At 38.1% G+C, this 21,097-nt stretch overlaps 1 protein-coding gene across 1 annotated transcript in view; it reads left to right on the plus strand.

The window, feature by feature from the left end:
* Tbck (TBC1 domain containing kinase) overlaps positions 1–21,097 on the plus strand; it is a 211,079-nt gene that overhangs the window by 182,559 nt on the left and 7,423 nt on the right. Inside the window, exon 25 of the mRNA XM_004663001.3 lies at positions 9,078–9,237. Within this exon, the coding sequence (XP_004663058.2) occupies positions 9,078–9,237 (160 nt within the window). The remainder of the gene's footprint in view (positions 1–9,077; positions 9,238–21,097) is intronic.

Raw genomic sequence — 21,097 nt, forward strand, 5'->3', positions numbered from 1 at the left:
CCAGTCAGAATTCTCCTGGCTATGTTTTCTAAGTCAGTTCAAGGGAAAAGCCTTTCTCTGGCATATTTCTTATATCTTCATATGAGTGAAAATTTTCCTCAGTTGTGATTTTCAGGGGAATTAACTTATGAAGTAGGGTTTTATCCCATCTTTTTTACCTGTATAAAGTAACTCAATTGTGAAACCAAGGGAGGTGATCTTATTCTTAGGCAAAATAAACTCCTGTCCACCAGTGAATTTCAAGGCCAGCCATGCCACCCCACATCCTGCTCTTGACTGCTGTCTGAAATTCGACTAAAGCTTTAGTCATTGAACTTGTGCCATGAATAGTCCCAGTTGAAATACCAGTAACTTGTGAAATGTAATATCTTAATCCTTTATCCATATTTTGATTTCAGGTAAAGAAAGTGAGTTAACAAACCAGGCGTCTTAGGAAATTATCCCTAAGTAGAGGAGAAGAAAGGCAAAGTACATGAAGACAGATGTCACCCACCTGGTGATAAAATATAATAACAAAATGTTAAAAAGAAATACAGGGCTGGAGAGGTGGCTTAATGGTTAAGGCACTTGTCTGTAAAAACTAAGGACCCAGGTTTGATTCCCCAGAACCCACGTAAGCCAGATGTACAAGGTGGCATATGCATCTGGAGTTCGTTTGCAGTGGCTGGAGGCCCTGGTGTGCCCATGCTCTGTTTTTTCTCTAGTAAATGAAAAAAAAAAAAAATTAGAAAGTTGAAAAAGAAAAGAAGAAAAAGAAATACCACATCTATACCTTTAACATCAAGGCAAGAGGCTCATGGAAACTAACCAGCAAAGTTTCGGATTAAATTATTTTATTTCTGCTTGTTTTTATAAGAAAAAAAAAACATGAAAGATAAGTCTAAGTAAAAATTATTGAATCTCTTATGGGGAATTTTTGAGAAAACAGTAATTACTTATTATAAAGAAGTCCTACAAAATGTTTCTTATATAGTGACATAAACTTCATGTTGCTGGTTTCAAGGGTAATACCTAGCCACACTGTTGTCTTAATAGTTATGCATATTTAAAATTTAAAATTTCCTGCAGTTCATATTATGGGTGATCTCAGTCATGCAAATGTGAGTCTAATTCATGTTATCTGCAAACAGAAATACTTTCAAGGAATGTAAATTTCTTGAAGTTAAGGCTGAGTTTTTAATAGCTTTATTTTTAAAGATTATTTTTTCTAAAGATAATTTTTAATCTTTCAGAGTAATTTAGAGATGCCTAAGATCAGAGCATGATAGATACTGATAAGGAGGCTCTACATGGCTGTTCATCACACTTGAGTTTCGATTTGTCATACCTAAATGAAAATTTCCACCCAGTGGATTCTCATATACAAATGGATCTTCTGTAATATGAGGTATATGATAGCCACTGCTGAGGAATGTCTCCACTGCCTGGATTACTAGTTATGAGGGTTATATTAGTAATCAATACTATTTCTTATTAAAACCCCAGGCTCTAGCCAGTCAGTTTTGCTTATATACTTGTTTTGCTAGACAACAGAGTTAAATCACAGCCAATATGTTTTGAAAGCCTATGGTCTGAAAATTAAAGCACATTTATTAAATAGATAATTGTATCACATTGTAATATGAGGCATGCCAATGACTGGCACCTTACTCAGATAATGGATTCTTAAAAGACAAACAAATTTTGGGCTGGAGAGATGGCTTAGCAGTTAAACGCTTGCCTGTGAAGCCTAAGGACCCCAGTTCGAGGCTCGTTTCCCCAGGTCCCACGTTAGCCAGATGCACAAGGGGCCGCACGCTTCTGGAGTTTGTTTGCAGAGGCTGGAAGCCCTAGCACGCTCATTCTCTCTCTCTTCCTCTGTCTTTCTCTTTGTGTCTGTCACTCTCAAATAAATAAATAAAAATTTAAAAAAAAAAAAAAAGACAAACAAATTTTGCCCAGCAAAGAAGGGACAGAAGACATTTCAAACTAAAAAAAAAGTACTGGGTGGGCCCAGAGAGGGCGGACACATTTAAGGGATTATATGAACTCTGGTTAGGCATTGTGAGAATATTGGGGAGTAGAAAAGAGAATGGAGTTGTCTTCATGGAGAAAGCTACATAGCACGCGAAGTTATAGTTTTATTCTAAAGGCAAGGGAAAGAATTTTAATCAGGTCAGTGAAGTGCTCAGGGAAACTAATTCTGTGTGGAAAGGCCTATTATGTACCAGCCCTTGCATTATAACAGCCAGTGATACAAAAGATGATAATGCTGGTGGTGTATGAAGGTTGGATGAAGCAGGCATACTGGCTCATAGGAAACAGGAAGTGTGGAATCACTGAGATTCGATGTGCATAAATGTTCTTTCATTGTCTGCTGTCATATTAGACCAGTTTTGTCCTAATAAACTAGTTTTTCATTGTGTGCTCTAGGTCAGTGCTTAATGCTGGAGAATCACCAGAGAAGTAAGATCTGCTGGTATTTTCTCAAAGATGACTCTGACAAAAGGAAGTCCATGCCATGGTGCTTGTACGCCTGGTTACAGAGGTGTCACTGGCTGGAAAGGCCAGAAGGTACCTTAACATGTGCTGCTAACACACATTACTCTAGGTTTAGCACAATACTGAGAATAATTTACTGAGTAGATGAGTAGATGCAGAAGCTTTATTCTACACCCTCTACTAGGCATTATAAGAGCTTCAACATCTTTTTTGTTTTTCTTTTTGAGACAGGGTCTCATGTTTCCCAGGTTAGCCTAGGACTCTCCCATCAAAGTACCAACCATGTCCACCCTTCTTAACTTATGAGATCTGACAAGATTGGGCACATTCAGGATGGAATGACCATTGCTGTAAGAGATTCAAAGATGAAATGTATGCATATCCTTCCTATAAGTTCAGTTTTAGGTGGAAGCCATATTGAATATGTTTAGTGTAAGACAAGTTGAAATGAATGAGAAATGAGAAATGAATAGATACTTACTGTGACAAGGAAAAGTTTCATCAAAGTGGAAACATATGAAGGACAAATAGTACTTTGTCACAAAAATATAAAAATAGCTATTGACACATGTCTATAATTTTAGCACTTGGGAGGCTGTGGTGGTTTGATTCAGGTGTCCCCCATAAACTTAGGTGTTCTGAATGCTAAGTTCCCAGCTGATGGAGATTTGGGAATTAATGCCTCCTGGTGGGAGTGTATTGTTGGGGGCGGGCTTATGGGCTTTATAGCCAGTTTCCCCATGCCAGTGTTTGGCACACCCTCCTGTTGCTGTAGTCCACCTTATGTTTGCCAGGGGGTGATGTCCACCCTCTGCTCATGCCATCGTTTTCCCCTGCCATTGTGGAGCTTCCCCTCGAGCCTGTAAGCCAAAATAAACCTCTTTTTCCCAGAAGCTACTCTTGGTTGGGTGATTTCTACCAGCAATGCGAACCGGACTGCAACAGAGGCTAAGGCAACAAGATTATAGGTTGAAGACATTCTGGGGTAAAGAAGTTCAAGACCAGCCTGGGATACTCAGCAAGACTCACAAGGAAGGAAGGGGAAGGGAGGGAGGGAGGAGGGATAAAAGAGAAAATATGTTTGGACAGAAAATTAGAGGAACTAGGCAGAAAATATACTGGCAGCAGTACTGATTCCATTTGGAATTGAAGTAATTAGGTCTTACTCCTAAGAGCTGAACTGAGAGATTTGAGCTTTGTTCTTTAGACAGCCATGGAAGGTTTCTCAGCAGGAATGTAATAATCAGGCCACTTAATTTATAAATATATAATTACAAGATTATGACTAAACTAGATTTCTAAGAAAAAGAGTTATAGAAAACAATCCCATACTCTGAGTCAAGGTAATCAGTGTCTGTAATAGGCAATCAGGTGTGGTAGCTCATGCCTTTAAATCTCAGCATTCAAAAGATGAGGTTGGAGGAATGCCATGAGTTTGAGGCCAGCCTGAGCTACAGAGTGAGTTCCATATCAACCTGGGCTAGAGTGAAATAGGCAATGGTATAAAAGAAGTGGGAAGATGAGATTTACTAGAGTGGTAGAATGTTAGTTAGCTGGGGCCACTGAAGTGTTTAAATTATGTTTTAGACTTGCATGATTGAGGAAATGGTGATACCAATTCAAATATTGTAACAATAGAGTTAGTAAGGAAAATGATGTATGTCTAAACATTTTTATTTCAGTGTCATTTATCTACATTGTGTCTGGTGAAACTATGGCTTTTGTTACATTGTCCTTTTTAGTTATTTGTATATAAAGGCATAGCCTTCAACTGACATTCAAGTTTTATTACACAAATAAAATTATCACAGGAAACAAACTAACATATATGCTTTCATATTTATATATTTATATATTCAGAAACCTTCATATCTTGAAAACTTAGAACATAACACATACTTGCTATACCAACTAGTGCTGTTTTGAGAAGCCAGTCTTTACAACACTGAATTCACAATGCTTTTCCTTAAGTCTGTTTAAAAATGTCTAGTACACACTTACACACTTATGCTATTTGGTAGTATTTACCAAGTAAAATGTTCAACTGAGTGTAATATGCTTTTAGAGAGAGTTACAGTTTGCTGTGCTATAGTACAGTCAGAGGATTAAGCAGCTCTCTTGAGACACTTGGCAAATAACTAGAGTAATGATTGATACTTTCTTAAATACAGATTAAGAATCTCTTTCCAAAATATTTGGACTAGGAGTGTTTTCAATTTAGGTGTTTTAGCATTTGCCTACACATAATGAGATAGCTTGGGGTAGGGTTCCCATCTAAACATAAAGTTTATTTACAGATGCAGCTTCTTCTACACCTAGCCTGTGTAGCTTTAATAATGTAAATATGAAACAAAGCTGGTGTGAAAAGCTCCACTTACGGTTCCATACCAGAACTTTAAGATTTTGGAGCATTTCAGATATTTTGGATTAGTAATGCTCAAACTGGGTTATTATATATCAGGTTTCATTTTAATTTTCACTCATTTCTGTGATTATTATTTTTTTAATTCCCTCAGTATTTTATCAAAAATCCTAATCTCTAAGCCGGGCGTGGTGGTGCACGCCTTTAATCCCAGCACTTGGGAGGCAGAGGTAGGAGGATCGCCATGAGTTCAAGGCCACCCTGAGACTACAGAGTTTATTCCAGGTCAGCCTGGACCACAGTGAGACCCTACCTCGAAAAACCAAAAAAAAATAAAAATAAAAAAAAATCCTAATCTCTTTAGAACACTGATTACATTGTCAATTTCACTTGCATTGTCAATTTCACTAAAACCAACTGAAAGTTGAGGTGGGCATTGTTGAAATTACACAATCCAGATGTGTGTGATTGAGGCTAATCTGCACATGCATTCTTCAACCTATATTCCCTCCTGCTGCTCAACTGGAAATTCTCAAGCTTTAGCTTTTTCAATCCTTGATTTCTAAAGTAACAAAGACCTGACTGTTGGGTAGTACATTTTACAAATACCTGTGATTATGCTAATATGCAATGGATTTTTTAGATCTAAAGGATAAATGTAGAGAATTTAGATTTTGGAGCTATAATCATTTTATTGCTTTTCTAATTACATACTGTGGTGGTTTGAATGTGAATGCATGCCCCCCATCGACTGGGGATTTTTGATTAAGTTTAAGCTTCCTACCTAAGTCTCCAGCAGCCTACTGAAGGGGGCGTCACTGGAGGGTAGATCTTGTAGTCCAGCCCTAAGGTGTGGAAAGAACCAGTTTGAACTCTGGCTGTTCATGTTTCCTGGCGGTTGGTGGTGTCTCTGTTGTGGATGTGTGAAAGTGAGCCAGCTTCTTCTGTGATTTTGTTTCTTTCCCAGGATTATATAAGCCTGAAGTAAAAACCCTTTCCTCCTGTAAACTGCTTCTAGCCAGGTGTTTGTGCCAACAATGCAAAAGTAATGCAATACATGCTAAAATATGTATTTTTGGATTCATACTCAACACCACCTTGTGTGAAGAACTTGTGCATCCCCCTCTTCCACTGCAAGAAATATAGTGAAATACAGCTAAAGTAGTCAGACCCTCAAGAGTTTATCTCAGCATACTGGCTATTAGGTTTCCTCTCCCGGCTAGGTTGAGTCCAGGTAATGCAAAATCACCAAATATCAGATAATGCCTTACATCTACTCTATTTTTAAAAGAACAAAAAGTACACAAAAATCTATTCTTTGCTCCTTTTTCAAATACAAAATATGCATAGTAGCCACTATGATTTTGAAGGATTTGATTCAAAAAATTGAAAAAAAATGTTCAGTCACATACCTTCACACTATAATCTGATCACTACTACATGTTTAAAAATGGCCTAATGAAGTTCTGCCTCATCATCTGCTAGTCACATAAGAGTTTTTCGTATAAGCAATAAAGCTTATATAATTAACAAGGATAAAAGATCCTCAAATAACTGAAATTGTCTAACTCACTGAAACAAAATGACTTATGATTATAAATTCACTGATATGTAAGGAGGCCTATCACATTCTCCTCTGTTGTTTGCCAGTAATGTAGCTCAGAATGGAAGATGTAGCCTGGTGTGGTGGTACACACCTTTAATCCCAGACTAGAGAGGCAGAGGTAGGATCACTGTGAGTTTGAGGCCAGCCTGAGACTACATGGTTAATTCCATGTCAGCCTGGGCTAGAGTGAGACCCTACCTCAATTTATTTAAAAAAAAAAAATAGAAGCTATAGAAGTTTGACAACCCTTTGTGTAACAGTATCCATGCTTATTCAGCCTTGTGTGCCAGGAGTTTCATAAAAAGAGTGTTTTTGGCTGAGTGTTCTTAGAAGGTTTCAGGGACTTTTTGATTGAACAGCACTAAGAATAGTGGCTCTGCTTTCCTTTTTGTCTTTTCTTCCAAAGTAGTAGAAAGGTGAGAAATATTTTGTTTCACTGGTAACTTTTCTCTCCATGAAGGCTATATTGCTATCATATTTTAGCAAACATTTTGACATTTGATCAAGATTTTTTTTTAAATACCCAACCATAAAGAAAACATAACTAACAAAATTCTGGGAAAACAACAAGTTTGTGACAGACATACTTCTGTGACTAAAAGACAGTTTGGACAAACATCTTCCTTAGAAGCACATAATAAAGAACACATAAGAAATGTTCCAGATGTCATCTGTGATTTTAGGTAATGCTGTTGGATATTTATTACAGATGGCTGCTTTTTAAAACCACATGTTCACAAAGTTATCTTTTACTAAATTTTCTTCAAGAATAAGGGATTTCTAAATCCTAATAAATTGAATAATTCTGTTTGGGAGGCATTCAAATGTGATTTTATGTTGAAAAGCCTAAATATACCCTAGGCATTATCTTTTGTTTCTGATTTTCTAGAGAGAGAATCAGATTGGCTCACCTTCCACATACCCCTATCCCAACAGCCATGGCATGTACTGTAGGGTCATCTAGTGTACTCACAATGGCAAAGCCTCACAGTTTGACCAAGGGCAGTAACTGGGACTGTTCCAAATAGGAAAGGGGAATAGGTGGGCAACATAAGCATGTCTGGTACAGCATTTTACTAAGATTGGTATTGTTTTGCTCTTGTAAAAACACTAGAAAGAAAAGATGTTCACAGTTGATAAGTACTGTTTGATAAACAGAAATTCTCTCCATCAGATGATTTAGACCTAGCAGATATATATATATATAGATATATATATCTATATATATATTTGCTGAGAATACATGAGAAGGTAGGTTCATGGTTTTTTTTGTCATAAATTTCCATTTTAAGGTATGTACTTGCTGAAAGTAAAAGTACTTTAAAACATTTGTCACTTTCCTGGTAATCCTTAAAGTCTCCATTATTCATGAAAACTACGGTTAAGAATATTGAATAAATGTTTGAGAAACTAATGCCTATGTTATGTGTTCTGCCCATTCTAGAAGATTCAAGCTCAACACTCTTCACAGGAACTTGAGTGTGAATTGTCCCTCGTTTTTTCAGAATGTATTTATGGTTATTTCTCTCAATATTAATGTCAAATTTTTGCATATGTATACAGTGTTTGCTTGCATGTATGTGTATTCACTTGTGTGTGGGCACATGTAAGTGTACATGCATGTGGTGGCCAAAGGTTGACTTTGTCTGCCTTCCCTCATCACTATTAACTGAGACAAGGTCTCTCCCTTGAACCTAGAGCTCATCAATTTGACCTGTCTAGCTAGTCAGCTTACCCCTATGGTTCCGTCTCCAACTCCCAAGCACTGGAATCACAGGCTGGTTGCCATGACCACTCAGTGTTTACATGGCTGCTAGGAGTCTAAACTCAGATCTCCATGAACAGCAAGAACTTTCTTAACTGAGCTCCAGCCCTGTTTTGTTTCGTTTTTTTTTTTTTTTTTCTCCTTTTCTGCAGTGATAAGGCTTGAAACTAGGGCCTCACACATACTACCCATTGTGAGTCATGAAAGTAGGAGCCTCAAGTTTGTCCTCTATCAATGAGGAGGAATGAAAAGGGGGAAAGAAGTAGTAATAGTTGATAAGCCTACAAACTGAGTCCACTGATATCATTTCAATAAATAATCACTTTCCCCATCTGCTAACTTTTGAGGAAAATATTTCTTGTTTGTATTGTACCTATTAAACTCCATGACTTTTAGTTTTTTTTGTAAATAACATACCTAAAGTGGAAAATTGGGGGAAATTTTTGTTTGCAGAATGTCTCCAGCTAATGACCTTCAGCTGTGGTAATTATGTAGCGATCAGTTTCCCACAGTAGATAGGCATTTGCAGCATCACATCTGTGCTAAGACTGTCCACTTACCGGGATCCTTTTTCTTGCTATAAAATAATCCCAGCCTTGCTGATGGACTGAGAGATGCAAGCACTGCAGCATCGGGATCCCTTCCACAGACTTCCTTGAGGAAGATCTGATTTGTGGCTAATCTCCCTTTCCCTTTTCCATTTCATTTTCAAATTTGATGTTTAAAAAGAGTCTTCCTTCATTTAAATAAAATGCTCATGTAAGCATGGAAGTGTTTAGTGATATTCTGGAAAGCAGTTACCTCTGTTCCACTTAAGTCTTCACCAAAACATAGAAGAGGTTTCCTTAATCTCTCCTTCTCAGCTTTGTTAGGGGTCACATCTCAGGTAGCATCAACATTCCATTCAGTGCTGCGCTCACTGCCGAGGGAGAGCTTGCCCAGGGCCCTTACACGGCTATGCTCCAGAACTTCAAGGGGAAGGTCATTGTCATCATGGGCCATGTGGCAAAGCACACAGCTGAGGTGAGTCTACTCAGAAATGTCATTTGCACATATGATGAATTGATATCTGCCTACTATACAGGTTGTGTAAAAGCATATCCCCTTACATGGTCATAAATGAAATTTCTTGAGGAATTTACTGTATTCTCACATAGCCTAGATTTATCTGTCTTTTATTCAAGCATTCCCCCCCAACTTTCAGCATTATAATGAACAGCAACCCTAGAACAGCCTAAACAATTGCTGTTATGGTTTGGATATTGTTTGACAAAGGTTTGTGTGTTAAGAGCTTAGTTTTGTGTATGATGATACTGAAAAATGGCACCATTAAGAGGTCAGACCTAATGAGAAGCACTAAAAAGTCACTGGAAGAATGCTCTTGGAAAGGATTGTAGGGACCTAGTCTCTGGCTTCCTATGTCAAGGTGAGTTCTCTTCCTTCACATGCATTCTTGCCATCTACCATGGGGCACTGACACTATGCAAAAAGGACATGCCATAGATTATAGCTTAATATAAGAATCAAGCAGTATATAAATAAACACCCTAAATGTTGGCAGACAGCATATGTCTGTAGAGGCAGAGAAAGAATATTCTGGAAAAGTAAAGTGCATTGTAACCTGTGGGGCAGTGTTCTCAAGATGAAAAGGGACCAGGGTGAGCATCCCCAGAGGTGCCAGTATATCCCTTACTCCCCAGATGCAAAAGGGCAGTATATCCTATTCTCCCTAGAGGTACCAGTGTCATGTGTCCCCTTCTCCCCAGAGATAACAGTCTAGTGTATCTCCACCCTAGAGGTACTAGTGCAAGGTATCTCTTTCTGCCCAGAGGTACTATAATGTATCCTCTTCTCATAGGTACCAGTGTAATGTATCTCCTCCCCAGAGGTACCAATGTAATGTATCCCCATCTCCTCATAAGTACCAGTGTAATGTACCCTCTCTCCCCAGATGTATGTGTAATGTATCTCCTTTTCCTCAGATGTGCTAGTGTAATGTATTTCCTACTCCCAAAGACAGAATGAATTAACAGATAAAGGTCAGGAAGATGCTTAGGAAAATTTCCTCATCAAGGGTATTGGGAGTGGAGATAAAGTATCCCCCTACAATATGCATATTTCTTTTTGTCTCTATGAAATGAACCAAACAGAAATGTAAAAAAAAAATGTGTTTACTGAAAATGTAGTCACATAAAGACTTGAAAATTTTTTATCATAACCTCTTTTTAAAATACAAAAATTGGGTGCTGGAAGGATGGCTTAGAGGTTAAGGCATTTTCCTATGAAGCCAAAGGACCCAGGTTCAATTCCCCAGGACCCACGTAAGCCAGATGCACAAGGGGCACATGCAACTGGAGTTTGTTAGCAGTGGCTGGAGGCCCTGGTGTGCCCATGCTCTGTCTCTCTCTCTTCTAGCGCTTTCTCGTGCACTCATGCGCTCTCACGCTTTCCCTCCCTCCCTCTCCCTCCCTCTCCCTCCCTCTCCCTCCTTCTCCCTCTCCCCCTCCCTCCTTCCCTCCCTCTCTCTCTCTCTCTCTCTCTGCTTATAAATAAATAAATTTTTAAAAATCCAAAAAGTGTTGTTTCAGAAGCGCGGGGCTTAGTATAGCATTTGTTTTTGACAACAAATGAAAGCCAATGCTGACTTTGCATCTTAACTGACTATATTAAAGACATACCTGAGTGGATATTAGTCATAAATAGCACCTTTCATAAAAGCTGTAACTAATATCTAACAGGCAACAACTAAATGCACCTATATCAGAAAAGTTATTATAATAACAGATTACTTGAATATATAATTCAGGTCAATGAGAAGATTTTATAATGAAAGCCATATCTGTATTATTTTGATATGCATTATTATTATTTTGCCACTACAACAATAGTGATCATAGTCTATATTGCCATATCATTCCAGTGAATATAAAAATTTAGTGAAACAAAGAGCTGAGTCTTTGAAATGATAAACAAAATACAAAACCCTTTAGCTAGACTAATGTAAAAAGAGGAGACTCAGATAAATAAAATTAGACATAAAAAAGGAATTGTCACCACAGAAATATAAAAGATTATTAATGGATCACACAAAAAAACTTGATTATCTAGAAGAAATGGGGAAAGCCCTATATACAAACCTCTTACCAAGACTGAATAAAAATATATAAAGCATGACATGATTAATAACAAAAAGATTAAATCAGTACTTTTTTTGTTTTTTGATTTTTTGAGGTAGGGTTTCCCTCTAGCTCAAACTGACCTGGACTTCACTATGGAGTCTCAGGGTGGCCTCGAACTCATGGCGATCCTCCAACCTCTGCCTCCCGAGTGCTGGGATTAAGGACATTCACCACCACGCCCGGCTTGAATCAGAACATTTTAAGTAACAGCTTCCTATCAAAGAAATCCTTGGATCAGTGCTACTGCTTGTCGTGGTCTTTCATGCAAGCTTATATTATTCTTTTTTTATTTTTAATTTATTTCTTTGAGAGAGGAGGTAGAGAGAGGCAGATAGAGAATGGGCACACCAGGCCCTCCAGCCACTACAAATGAACTCCAGATGCATGCACCACCTTGTACATATGGCTTATGTGAGTCCTGAGGAATCAAACCTGGGTCCTTAGACTTCACAAGCAAGCACCTTAACTCCTAAGTCATCTCTCTGACCCTTTATTGTTAGTCTTCACATAACACAGTAGTTCATACCAGTGTAAGAAACCAAGACCTGAAGTAAACTTATCTAGGTGTATGCCAGATCAGGGTTCTGTTTTCATAAAGCAGTCATCAATTGAAAAGCAGTTTCTAATAAGGAGATCCTGTGTTTAATGTTCTTTTAACTGCTACATGTTTCTAAACTTTCTGTTCATATTAATCTTGAGACTTATGCTTATTTTTCTTTTACTACTAGGGAAAGGACAGTCTTTTCAACTGGGAAAATTGGATATACCAGTGTAGAAGAATGAAAACTGTACTCATATTTCTCACCAGTTATAAAACCCTACTCAGAATGGATTAGACTTAAGTATAAGACCTTAAATTATTGGAACTACTAGAAGTGAAAACACTTCAAAATTTTAGAATAGGCCAAGAATTTTTTTAATAAGATTCCCAGATCACAAGGAACAATCCAAAATGGACAAATGTGATGACATCAACCAAAAAAAAATCTTCACAGCAAAGAAACATGAGAAAATTATAAACATGGCATCTCACAGAGGCTTGCAATCCAGAAGATAGAAGAGACTAAAAAGAAAAGATTTTTAAAGCCAGGCATAGTGGTGCATGCCTTTAGTACCAGCACTTGAGAGGCAAAAGTAGGAGGGCTGCAGTGAGTTCAAGGCTACCCTGAAACTACTTAGTGAATACCAGGTCAGCCTGGGCTAGAGTGAGACCCTGCTTTGAAAAAACAAACAAACAAAAAGAAATGATTTTTAAATGGGCAGTGGACCTAAATAGTTCTCAAAAGAATTTATGCAGATATCTAGTAGGTATATAAAACTGTCAAACATGGTTAATCATATAAATGCAAATAGAACCTACTGAAACAACACCTCATCCCAGGAAGAATGGGGATAATAAAAATGCTAAAGAGAGGCTGGAGAGATGTAGCCTCTGTGCAAAATATTTTAGCAGTTTTTTTCAAAAAGTAAGCAGTTCTCAGGAGATGGTTCAGTGGGTAAGGTGCTTATCATGTGATCATGAGGACCTGAGTTCAGAATCCCAGCAGCCTCTAAATGCTAGCCATTGTGGTTCATGCCTACAGTACCAGCATTGGAAAGGAAGAAACAGGGAATCCTTAGGGCTTACTGGTGATCTAGTCCAACCAAATTATCAAACACTAGGTTTTCAGCAAGAGACCCTATTTCAAAGAATAAAAGTGAAGAGCGAGGAGCCAGGCATGATGGTGCATGCCTAAATCCCAGCTCTCGGGAGGCAGAGGTAGGAGGATCACTGTGAGTTCAAGGCCACCCTGAGACTACATAGTGAATTCCAGGTCAGCCTGGGCCAGAGTGAGACCTCAAAAATAAATAAATAGGGCTGAAGAGATGGCTTAGCGGTTAAGCGCGTGCCTGTGAAGCCTAAGAACCCTGGTTCGAGGCTCGGCTCCCCAGGTCCCACGTTAGCCAGATGCACAAGGGGGCGCACGCGTCTGGAGTTCGTTTGCAGGGGCTGGAAGCCCTGGCACGCCCATTCTCTCTCTCTCCCTCTATCTGTCTTTCTCTCTGTGTCGCTCTCAAATAAATAAATAAATAAAAATTAAATTAAAAAATAAATAAATAAATAAAGTGAAGAGTGAGGGTGTGGCCTCCACACACATAAGGGTAAACAGAACAACCTTATGAGCCCCCAACTGAACTCTCAAGTTTCTACCAAAAAGAATTGAACATAGAGGCACAGTTGATTCTCATATACCAGTATACACAGCAACATTGCGAACAATGATGAAAATGTGGTAGCAACACAAATGCCTACCAGCAGATGAATGAAAACATGATGTGTAACATAAGCATACAATGTTCAGTCATAAATAGTAAAGAAGCTCTGATACACATTACAATATGGATAAGCCATGTAAACACAGTGCTAAATAAAGTTAAGTTCAGCATAAAATAGGCAAATACTCTGTGTATGTGAAATATTTTATAATAGACTAATCTCAGAGACAGAAAGTAGATTAATGGTTACTAGGTATTGGGAGAGGGAAGAATGAGAATCAGTGTTTCATAGGTATGAAATTTCTGTATGAGATGGCAAAAAAAATTGAAATAACTATGGGTCAATGGTTCTAAGTTTCACGTATTGCGTCAGTGCCGCTGTTGCCCACTGTGAGCTCACAGTTCTTGGTCAGACAATGGGGGAGAAGTTTTCATAAGGCTTGTTCTCATAGGGTCATTTTTTCCTCAAAGGGTATTTATTTAAAATAAAATTATAGTGATTTCCCAGCAAGTAGCAGCTTTTCTTCTAAGCTGGAATTGGCACGCTACAGCTAGCAGCTGACAGGGTACTATTTTGAAAGATTAAGAAAGTCACAGTTAAGTGCTTTGAAAGAGAAGCCAAGGTACCAATTCTAGCTGGTACCATTGCAAATGTGTCTGATTTCATGTCAGACCACACTTGGACTGGGGAATTGTTTGTTTGCAAAACAGTAGATAGACACTGAATATAATTTTTCTAGATCTATATCTTCTACTACATCTAGTAAAAGAAAATCCAGCAAATGAAATATTAAATTAAATAATACAGATCAATAAAAGGACTGTTAGTATTGAATTCAGCAAACTGCAAAATATTAAGAAATCCTAAGAAATAATAAATATAACATTTTGTGTACATATTTTAGCATTGAATCTACCCATCTGGCATATCAATTAGAACTAGCATGTCTTGTAATATACATATGAAGGTATGATATATGATGAACAAATGTTTTCAATATATGGCCTAAACTCCCAAAAGACAGAATACACCAAGAGGCTTATTCAAGTGCATGAACGTCTATAATCAGAAAATGTATTGAGACCATTGTAATTATGATTTCTTATTGGCTGGCAATGTATTGCTATGAGATGGTTTCATTACAATTACCACTTATCTTTATGTGTTTAGCCTTGCTTCCTCAGTAAGTACGTTAAGGAAACCTTTAGAAGTAGTCTTTTCTAGATTGCTTTCCCCCAGAATCAGGCAAACTATAAAAGTCTTTTCTTTAATTAGAGGCTTCATATAGAGGCTTCTCTGGACCTAAATTAAGTTTCCTGGATCTCATTGTCAGTTAATCCTTACTTTGGTTTGTCCTAAAGGTTAAGTTAGGAAGTGAGCATATCAGCATATGTTATGAGCCAAGTTCTGTAAGCATTCAGGAAAGCCAGACCATCTTAGCCAGGGAAATGGATGCCCATTCCTGAAGTGTATGCTACAGTTCCAAGCATGGATCCACTTCCTTCTGATCCTTGCTGCATCTATTGGACACAAACATAGAAATAGGAAGGCCTTTGTACCAAAGCAAGCTGAAAGTCAATTCAGGCCTTAATGGTGTTATCTTTACAATGTTAATCATGGAAATGTCTCACTTTTGTGCCATTACAAAGACACTCATTTTCTACCACACAGTAGGAATCATTCTTCAGTCACAAAATTTAAACTAATTCCTGGATATAGAAAGCCTGATTTACACAGAAAACCATAAATGTATCTTATGCAAAACTGAAATGTGCTGACTTAATCCCAGAAAAGTTTATAAATCTGATAAAGCAAAAATTTTGACAGAGATAGCCTACCTTCTGTATCATGAGTTAAATGAACAAAGTTTTTCTGTTAATGATATTTGGGGTGAGGAGAGGGCTCAGTGGTTAAAAGTGTTTGCTGCACAAGCCTGGTAACTGAAATTCAGATCCCCAGAACCCATATAGATCCAGACACAAATTGTGCAAGCAGTAATCCCAGGGCATGGCCATGGAAGGGGCACTCAAAATAATCCCAGTGTTCACAGGTTAGCCAGTTTGACAATTGCAGTGGCAAGATAAGAGAGACCTTGTCTCAAGATTGAAGGTGAAGACCAATACCACAGGGTGTTCTCTGATCTCCACATGGCCGCTGTGGGACACACATACACACACAATATTTGATAGCTTTAAGCAAACTGCCAAAAGGAAGTACTTGTGATTTTTAATGTTCATTTATTTATTTAAGGGGGGTAGAGAGAATGACCGTGACAAAGCCCCCTGCCACAGCAAATGAACTCTAGAAACATGTGTCACTTTGTGCATTTGGCTTTATGTGGGTACCAGGGAATTGAACCTGGAATGTCAAATTTTGCAAGCAAGTGTTTTTAACTGCTGAGCCATCTCTCCAGCCTGAAGTGTTTGTTTTTGATGCTAATAAAATATGTGTACGGACTGGAGAGATGGCTAAGTGGTTAAGCGCTTGCCTGTGAAGTGTAAGGACCCCAGTTCAAGGCTCCATTCCCTAGGACACATGTTAGTCAGATGCACAAGGGAGCACATGCATCTGAAGTTCATTTGCAGTGGCTGGAGGCCCTAGTGTGCCCATTCTCTCTCTATCTCTCTCCCTCTTTCTCTCTCTGTCTGTCACTCTCAAGTAAATAAATACCAATAAAAAAAATAAAGATTTTTGAACTAAAACCTGTCCTCTAGAGTCCCTGTCCTCATAGTTTTACAGAGCTTTAAAGAGGGAGCTCTTTTCCATTTTCCAGCAACTATTGCCTGAATCATCTGAGATCTCTGGCACTGAGGTTCATGCCCTGCCTGGGACAAAAATTATCTTGTCCTAATATGTGTTATTCTACATACCCACCCTACCCTCCTACTACTTAATTACTCCTTGCCACAAGAATGTGTGTGGCTGAATAACAAACTCACCACAGGTGCCCTCTCACTTGACCTGCAGAGGGGAACTTGCAATGATTCATCACAGCTCTAGCTGTTCTGAATCTGAATTTTTATTATATGCAATCTCTTGAGAGCATATTCTACTTTGTGTAATATAACCAGGGGCTTGAACACAGTGTGGACTTATTGTTCTCAGTGAGCTGGTGTAAGCAGAAGATAATAAATGATTATTGCTGAAATTCAATTCCTAAGTATAGATCAAAGGAAAATATACCATGAAGCTTAGTAGGCCTCCTGATCCATGATGTTATTAGATGGTGGACGTTTATCAGAAGAGGTCTACTCTCTAACATGAGCCAGTATACATTCTTGAGGAATAAAAATTATTTCAAACAACTTTTCCTTCATATTTAAAAGTTTGTTTTTTTTAATTTTCCATATAACCTTTACTGGGAGAGCTTCTTTGAAGGTATATGTCATTATTAAACAGTATCTTATGAATCCACAGAACACTGCAATTGCCATATATGCAAAAACTAACTGTTAAGTGACTATCATATATTTGAAAATAAAGTGAATTATATAGAAAAAGTTTCTAACCTAAGGTTTACAGTGAGATTTAGGTTTTTTAACCTATTGACATTATATAAGTTGTTACACGTATGTGCCATTTTTGAGAAAATGAATCGTACTTTTCATGATTTCCATAGGGATGTGTACCCCAGGAGACATTAAGGTTCACTGGTATAAATCACTGTTGCATCAAAAATAGATGACCGGGCTGGAGAGATGGCTTAGCGGTTAAGCGCTTGCCTGTGAAGCCTAAGGACCCTGGTTCGAGGCTCAGTTCCCCAGGTCCCACGTTAGCCAGATGCACAAGGGGGCGCACGCGTCTGGAGTTCGTTTGCAGAGGCTGGAAGCCCTGGCGCGCCCATTCTCTCTCTCTCTCTCTCTCTCTCTCTATCTGTCTTTCTCTCTGTGTCTGTCTCTCTCAAATAAATAAGTAAATAAAAATTTAAAAAAGGACAAAAGTCTGCTTTGATTTCAGGCCCCCACCCAAAAAAAAATAGATGACCATGCATACTACTATTTGTCTGATTTTCAAATCTGAGCCTATGAAATTGTAAGATGTTGTAAATGACTCTTCTATTAAAAAGAATAAATGGAGAGGGAATGGGGAAGCATAAGAAAAAACTTTTGTCCTATAATTTCTATAAATCAGACTAGATAAAAGAGGGTTAATTACATTGAATGATACTTAAACCATGGCAGGATGGGCGGAGCAAGGATAGAAGCAGGAGAAGTTTGATGGCCCATCATCTGGGAAAGAATTAATAATAAGTTATCTGGGCTCACACAGTAGTAATACAGGTGGTGAGAAATTATGACATTCTATATGTTTTTAAAGTTTAAAAACTGCATGATACATTCAAGAGAAAGAAATGTATATCCGGATTTATGCTTAACCAACTGGAAAAGTGAATTATTATTTCCTGAAATAATGAAGATTTCAAAAATGGGCTCGAGGTACAAGTAGAGCAGGATCCAATTGTTCTTTGAAACTATTAAGCTTGAGAGGCCTAACAGAACATCTAATGTCCAGCAGATGGTGGGGAAGCAGAGAGACTGATAATGCTCAGAATTCAGGGAGGAGACTATAGATCAACTCAATCAGTCAGTGTCTAGATGAGACTTAAATTCCCAGGATTATGTGAAATTAGTTGGCAGATGAATGCAGACAGAGAATAGAGGGGACTATTTTGGAGGAGTGAATGATTAAGCCTTATTGAAAACAATATGAGAAAGAATGGGTTTCAAGAAAGTAGGAAGTCAGGAAAGGGAGAGTAATAATGAAATAATTGGCTGTAGATTATAAACATTGAAACTAGGTTGGGGCGGGAGAGGTGGATTAGTGGTTAAGCCACTTGCCTACAAAGCTTAAGGATCCAGGTTCGATTCTCCAGGTCCCATGTAAACAAGATGCATAAGGTAGCACATGCATCTGGAGTTCATTTGCAGTGGCTAGAGGTCCTGGCATGCCCATTCTCTCTCTCTCATTCATAAATAAATAAATAAATTTTTTAAAACTGGGTTGAGAGTTCATTATACCATTCTTTTCTGTTTCATGGATTTTAACATTTTTCTTAGTAAAAAGAAAAAGAAATAATGGGAAGAAATGGAAGTCAGCTAGCAATTATAGACAACAAAATTAGAAGAAAACACATACATTTAACATTATCCACACACACACACACACACATACCTTTATGTGACACAAACTATAAAAAAAATGACATGAAATTTTTACAATTTCAGGCTTTTCTAATCCCAAAACATTGGTCCAAAATATAGAAAGAAGTTGGTTAAGTCAATTATAACCCTCATTCTGGACCAGAATAATATACCATGATATGGATTGTAAATTTCACACACTCCACTAGATGTCTCAAAATCCTAGATGATGTACTGGCTATTAAGAGTAGCATTTTTCTGTAGAGATGGCTTAGCAGTTAAGGCGCTTGCCTGCAAAGCCAAATGACCTTGGTTCTTTTCCCCAGTACCCACATAAGCCAGATGCACAAAGTATCACATGCATCTTCATTTGCTGTGGCTGGAAACCCTGGTGCGCCCATTCTCTCTCTCTCTCCCTCCCTCCCTCCCTCTTTTCCTCTCTCAAATAAATAAATAAATTATAACTATTTGTTAAAAGAATAGCATTTTTCCATAGTTATGGTTTCAATGTCTCCTCAAAACTCTGTTGAAATTTAATTGTCATTGTAGCATTATCATGTGTTGGATCTTTAAGAGATGATCAGTTTGCTTGCATTTTCTTCATGAAATTAAAGCCAAGGTTGAGCTAGTTATCCTGGGAATAGGCTCCTAATAAAAGGGAAGCTTGGCCTTATTTTTCTTTATTGTGTGTTCACTTGTCTTTCTGCCTTGTTACATTGCAAGATCCTACACACCTGATGTGGCCTTTCAGAACTAAACTTCCCAGCCTCCAGAGTTCTTTGAAGTAAACTTATTTCTTTATAAATTATCCATTCTGCAATTCTGAGAAAATGTACAAAATCCCTATATATAGTACTCTAAACTTGTACCATAGAAGTACCCGTTTTGTCTCATACCTGTCACAATTGTCCATGGCAGAGTATGTGGTAATTATGAACCATAGGCTCACCTACTTGGCTTTGCATAGTTGCTACTATGCATTATTGCTATGAAAACTAGCTTCACATTTTTTATTAAGAAAATAAGCATCAATAAATTAAATATGAAATATCTGAGTCCAGAATATAGTGAAGGAAGAAGGTCATATAGTGTTCAATAAATCAGTTTGACTTTTTTCTAGTCAGTATCAGAGCCCTTATGTCTCTCACTGAGGTCATTAAGATGATCAGTTCTACTGTTCAAGATGTTTATTAACATTCCAAGATATCTCTTAAATAATTAATACAAGACAATGTGTGTTAGACTTTCTGTGACAGTTCCTGAGAAGATATACTTAAAGGATGGAATGTTTACTTTGGCTCTTAGTTTCAGAGATTTCAGTCCATCATGGTGAGGAAGGAATGGCAGATCAAAGTACTTCACACCATGGAGCCCAGGAAGCAGACAGAGAAAGCCTGTAACAAGTCCAGGCTTTCTTTTTTTTTTAAATATTTTTGTTTATTTTTATTTATTTATTTGAGAGCAACAGAGAAAGAGGCAGAGAGAGAGAGAGAGAGAATGGGCACCCCCTTGTGCATCTGGCTAACGTGGAGCCTCAAACTGGGGTCCTTAGGCTTCACAGGCAAGCGCTTAACCGCTAAACCATCTCTCCAGCCCCCAGGCTTTCTTTTTAATTCTTTGATTCCATATGGGCGCCCAGCCTATAGAATAGTGTCATCCACATTAAGAGTGGGTCTGCTGCTCTTGGACAGTCATGTCTGGAAGTATCCTCACAGACACACTCAGAGGTATGTGGCACTGATCTCCTAGATGCTTCTCAGTCCAGTCAAGCTGACAATCGGGTTTAACATTGCTTAGGTGACCCTAGGCAACACTGTTCTGGAGAGAGAAATCAACTTCTCATCACAAATACACTTATGTGACTAATAGTCAAGCCAGTACTTAGAAATTATTAAATAATTTGCACAAATTATCAACCTAGCCATGACCATGTGTTGCAATACTGACAGTGTGCCTTATTTTCATCATTCCTTAGCATTAAGAGGACTCAAGACTAACATAGCATCACCCTCAACTCAGAAAAATAAGAAAAGCATATAATGCAGCTACTCATTATAAAGTCATTGCAAGTTCCCTTATCCATTCCATGCCCAACCAAAAGTAACATTCCTATGTCAAAAATGTAGCATTATTTGGGAAGTTTACTAGACAGCATTCGTTCTCTGAGGTGAACTTCCAGAGCAGGCATAGTTATGGGAAAGCAATTTATTGAAGCAGGGGAAATCCCATAATAGCAGAAGAAGCTGGCCTGCATTCATAGGTCCAGGCAGAGAGAAAAAGAAGAGCCACAAGCCAAAAACCAAAAG

The sequence above is a fragment of the Jaculus jaculus genome, chromosome 2, assembly GCF_020740685.1.
Source record: "Jaculus jaculus isolate mJacJac1 chromosome 2, mJacJac1.mat.Y.cur, whole genome shotgun sequence".
NCBI lineage: Eukaryota > Metazoa > Chordata > Mammalia > Rodentia > Dipodidae > Jaculus > Jaculus jaculus.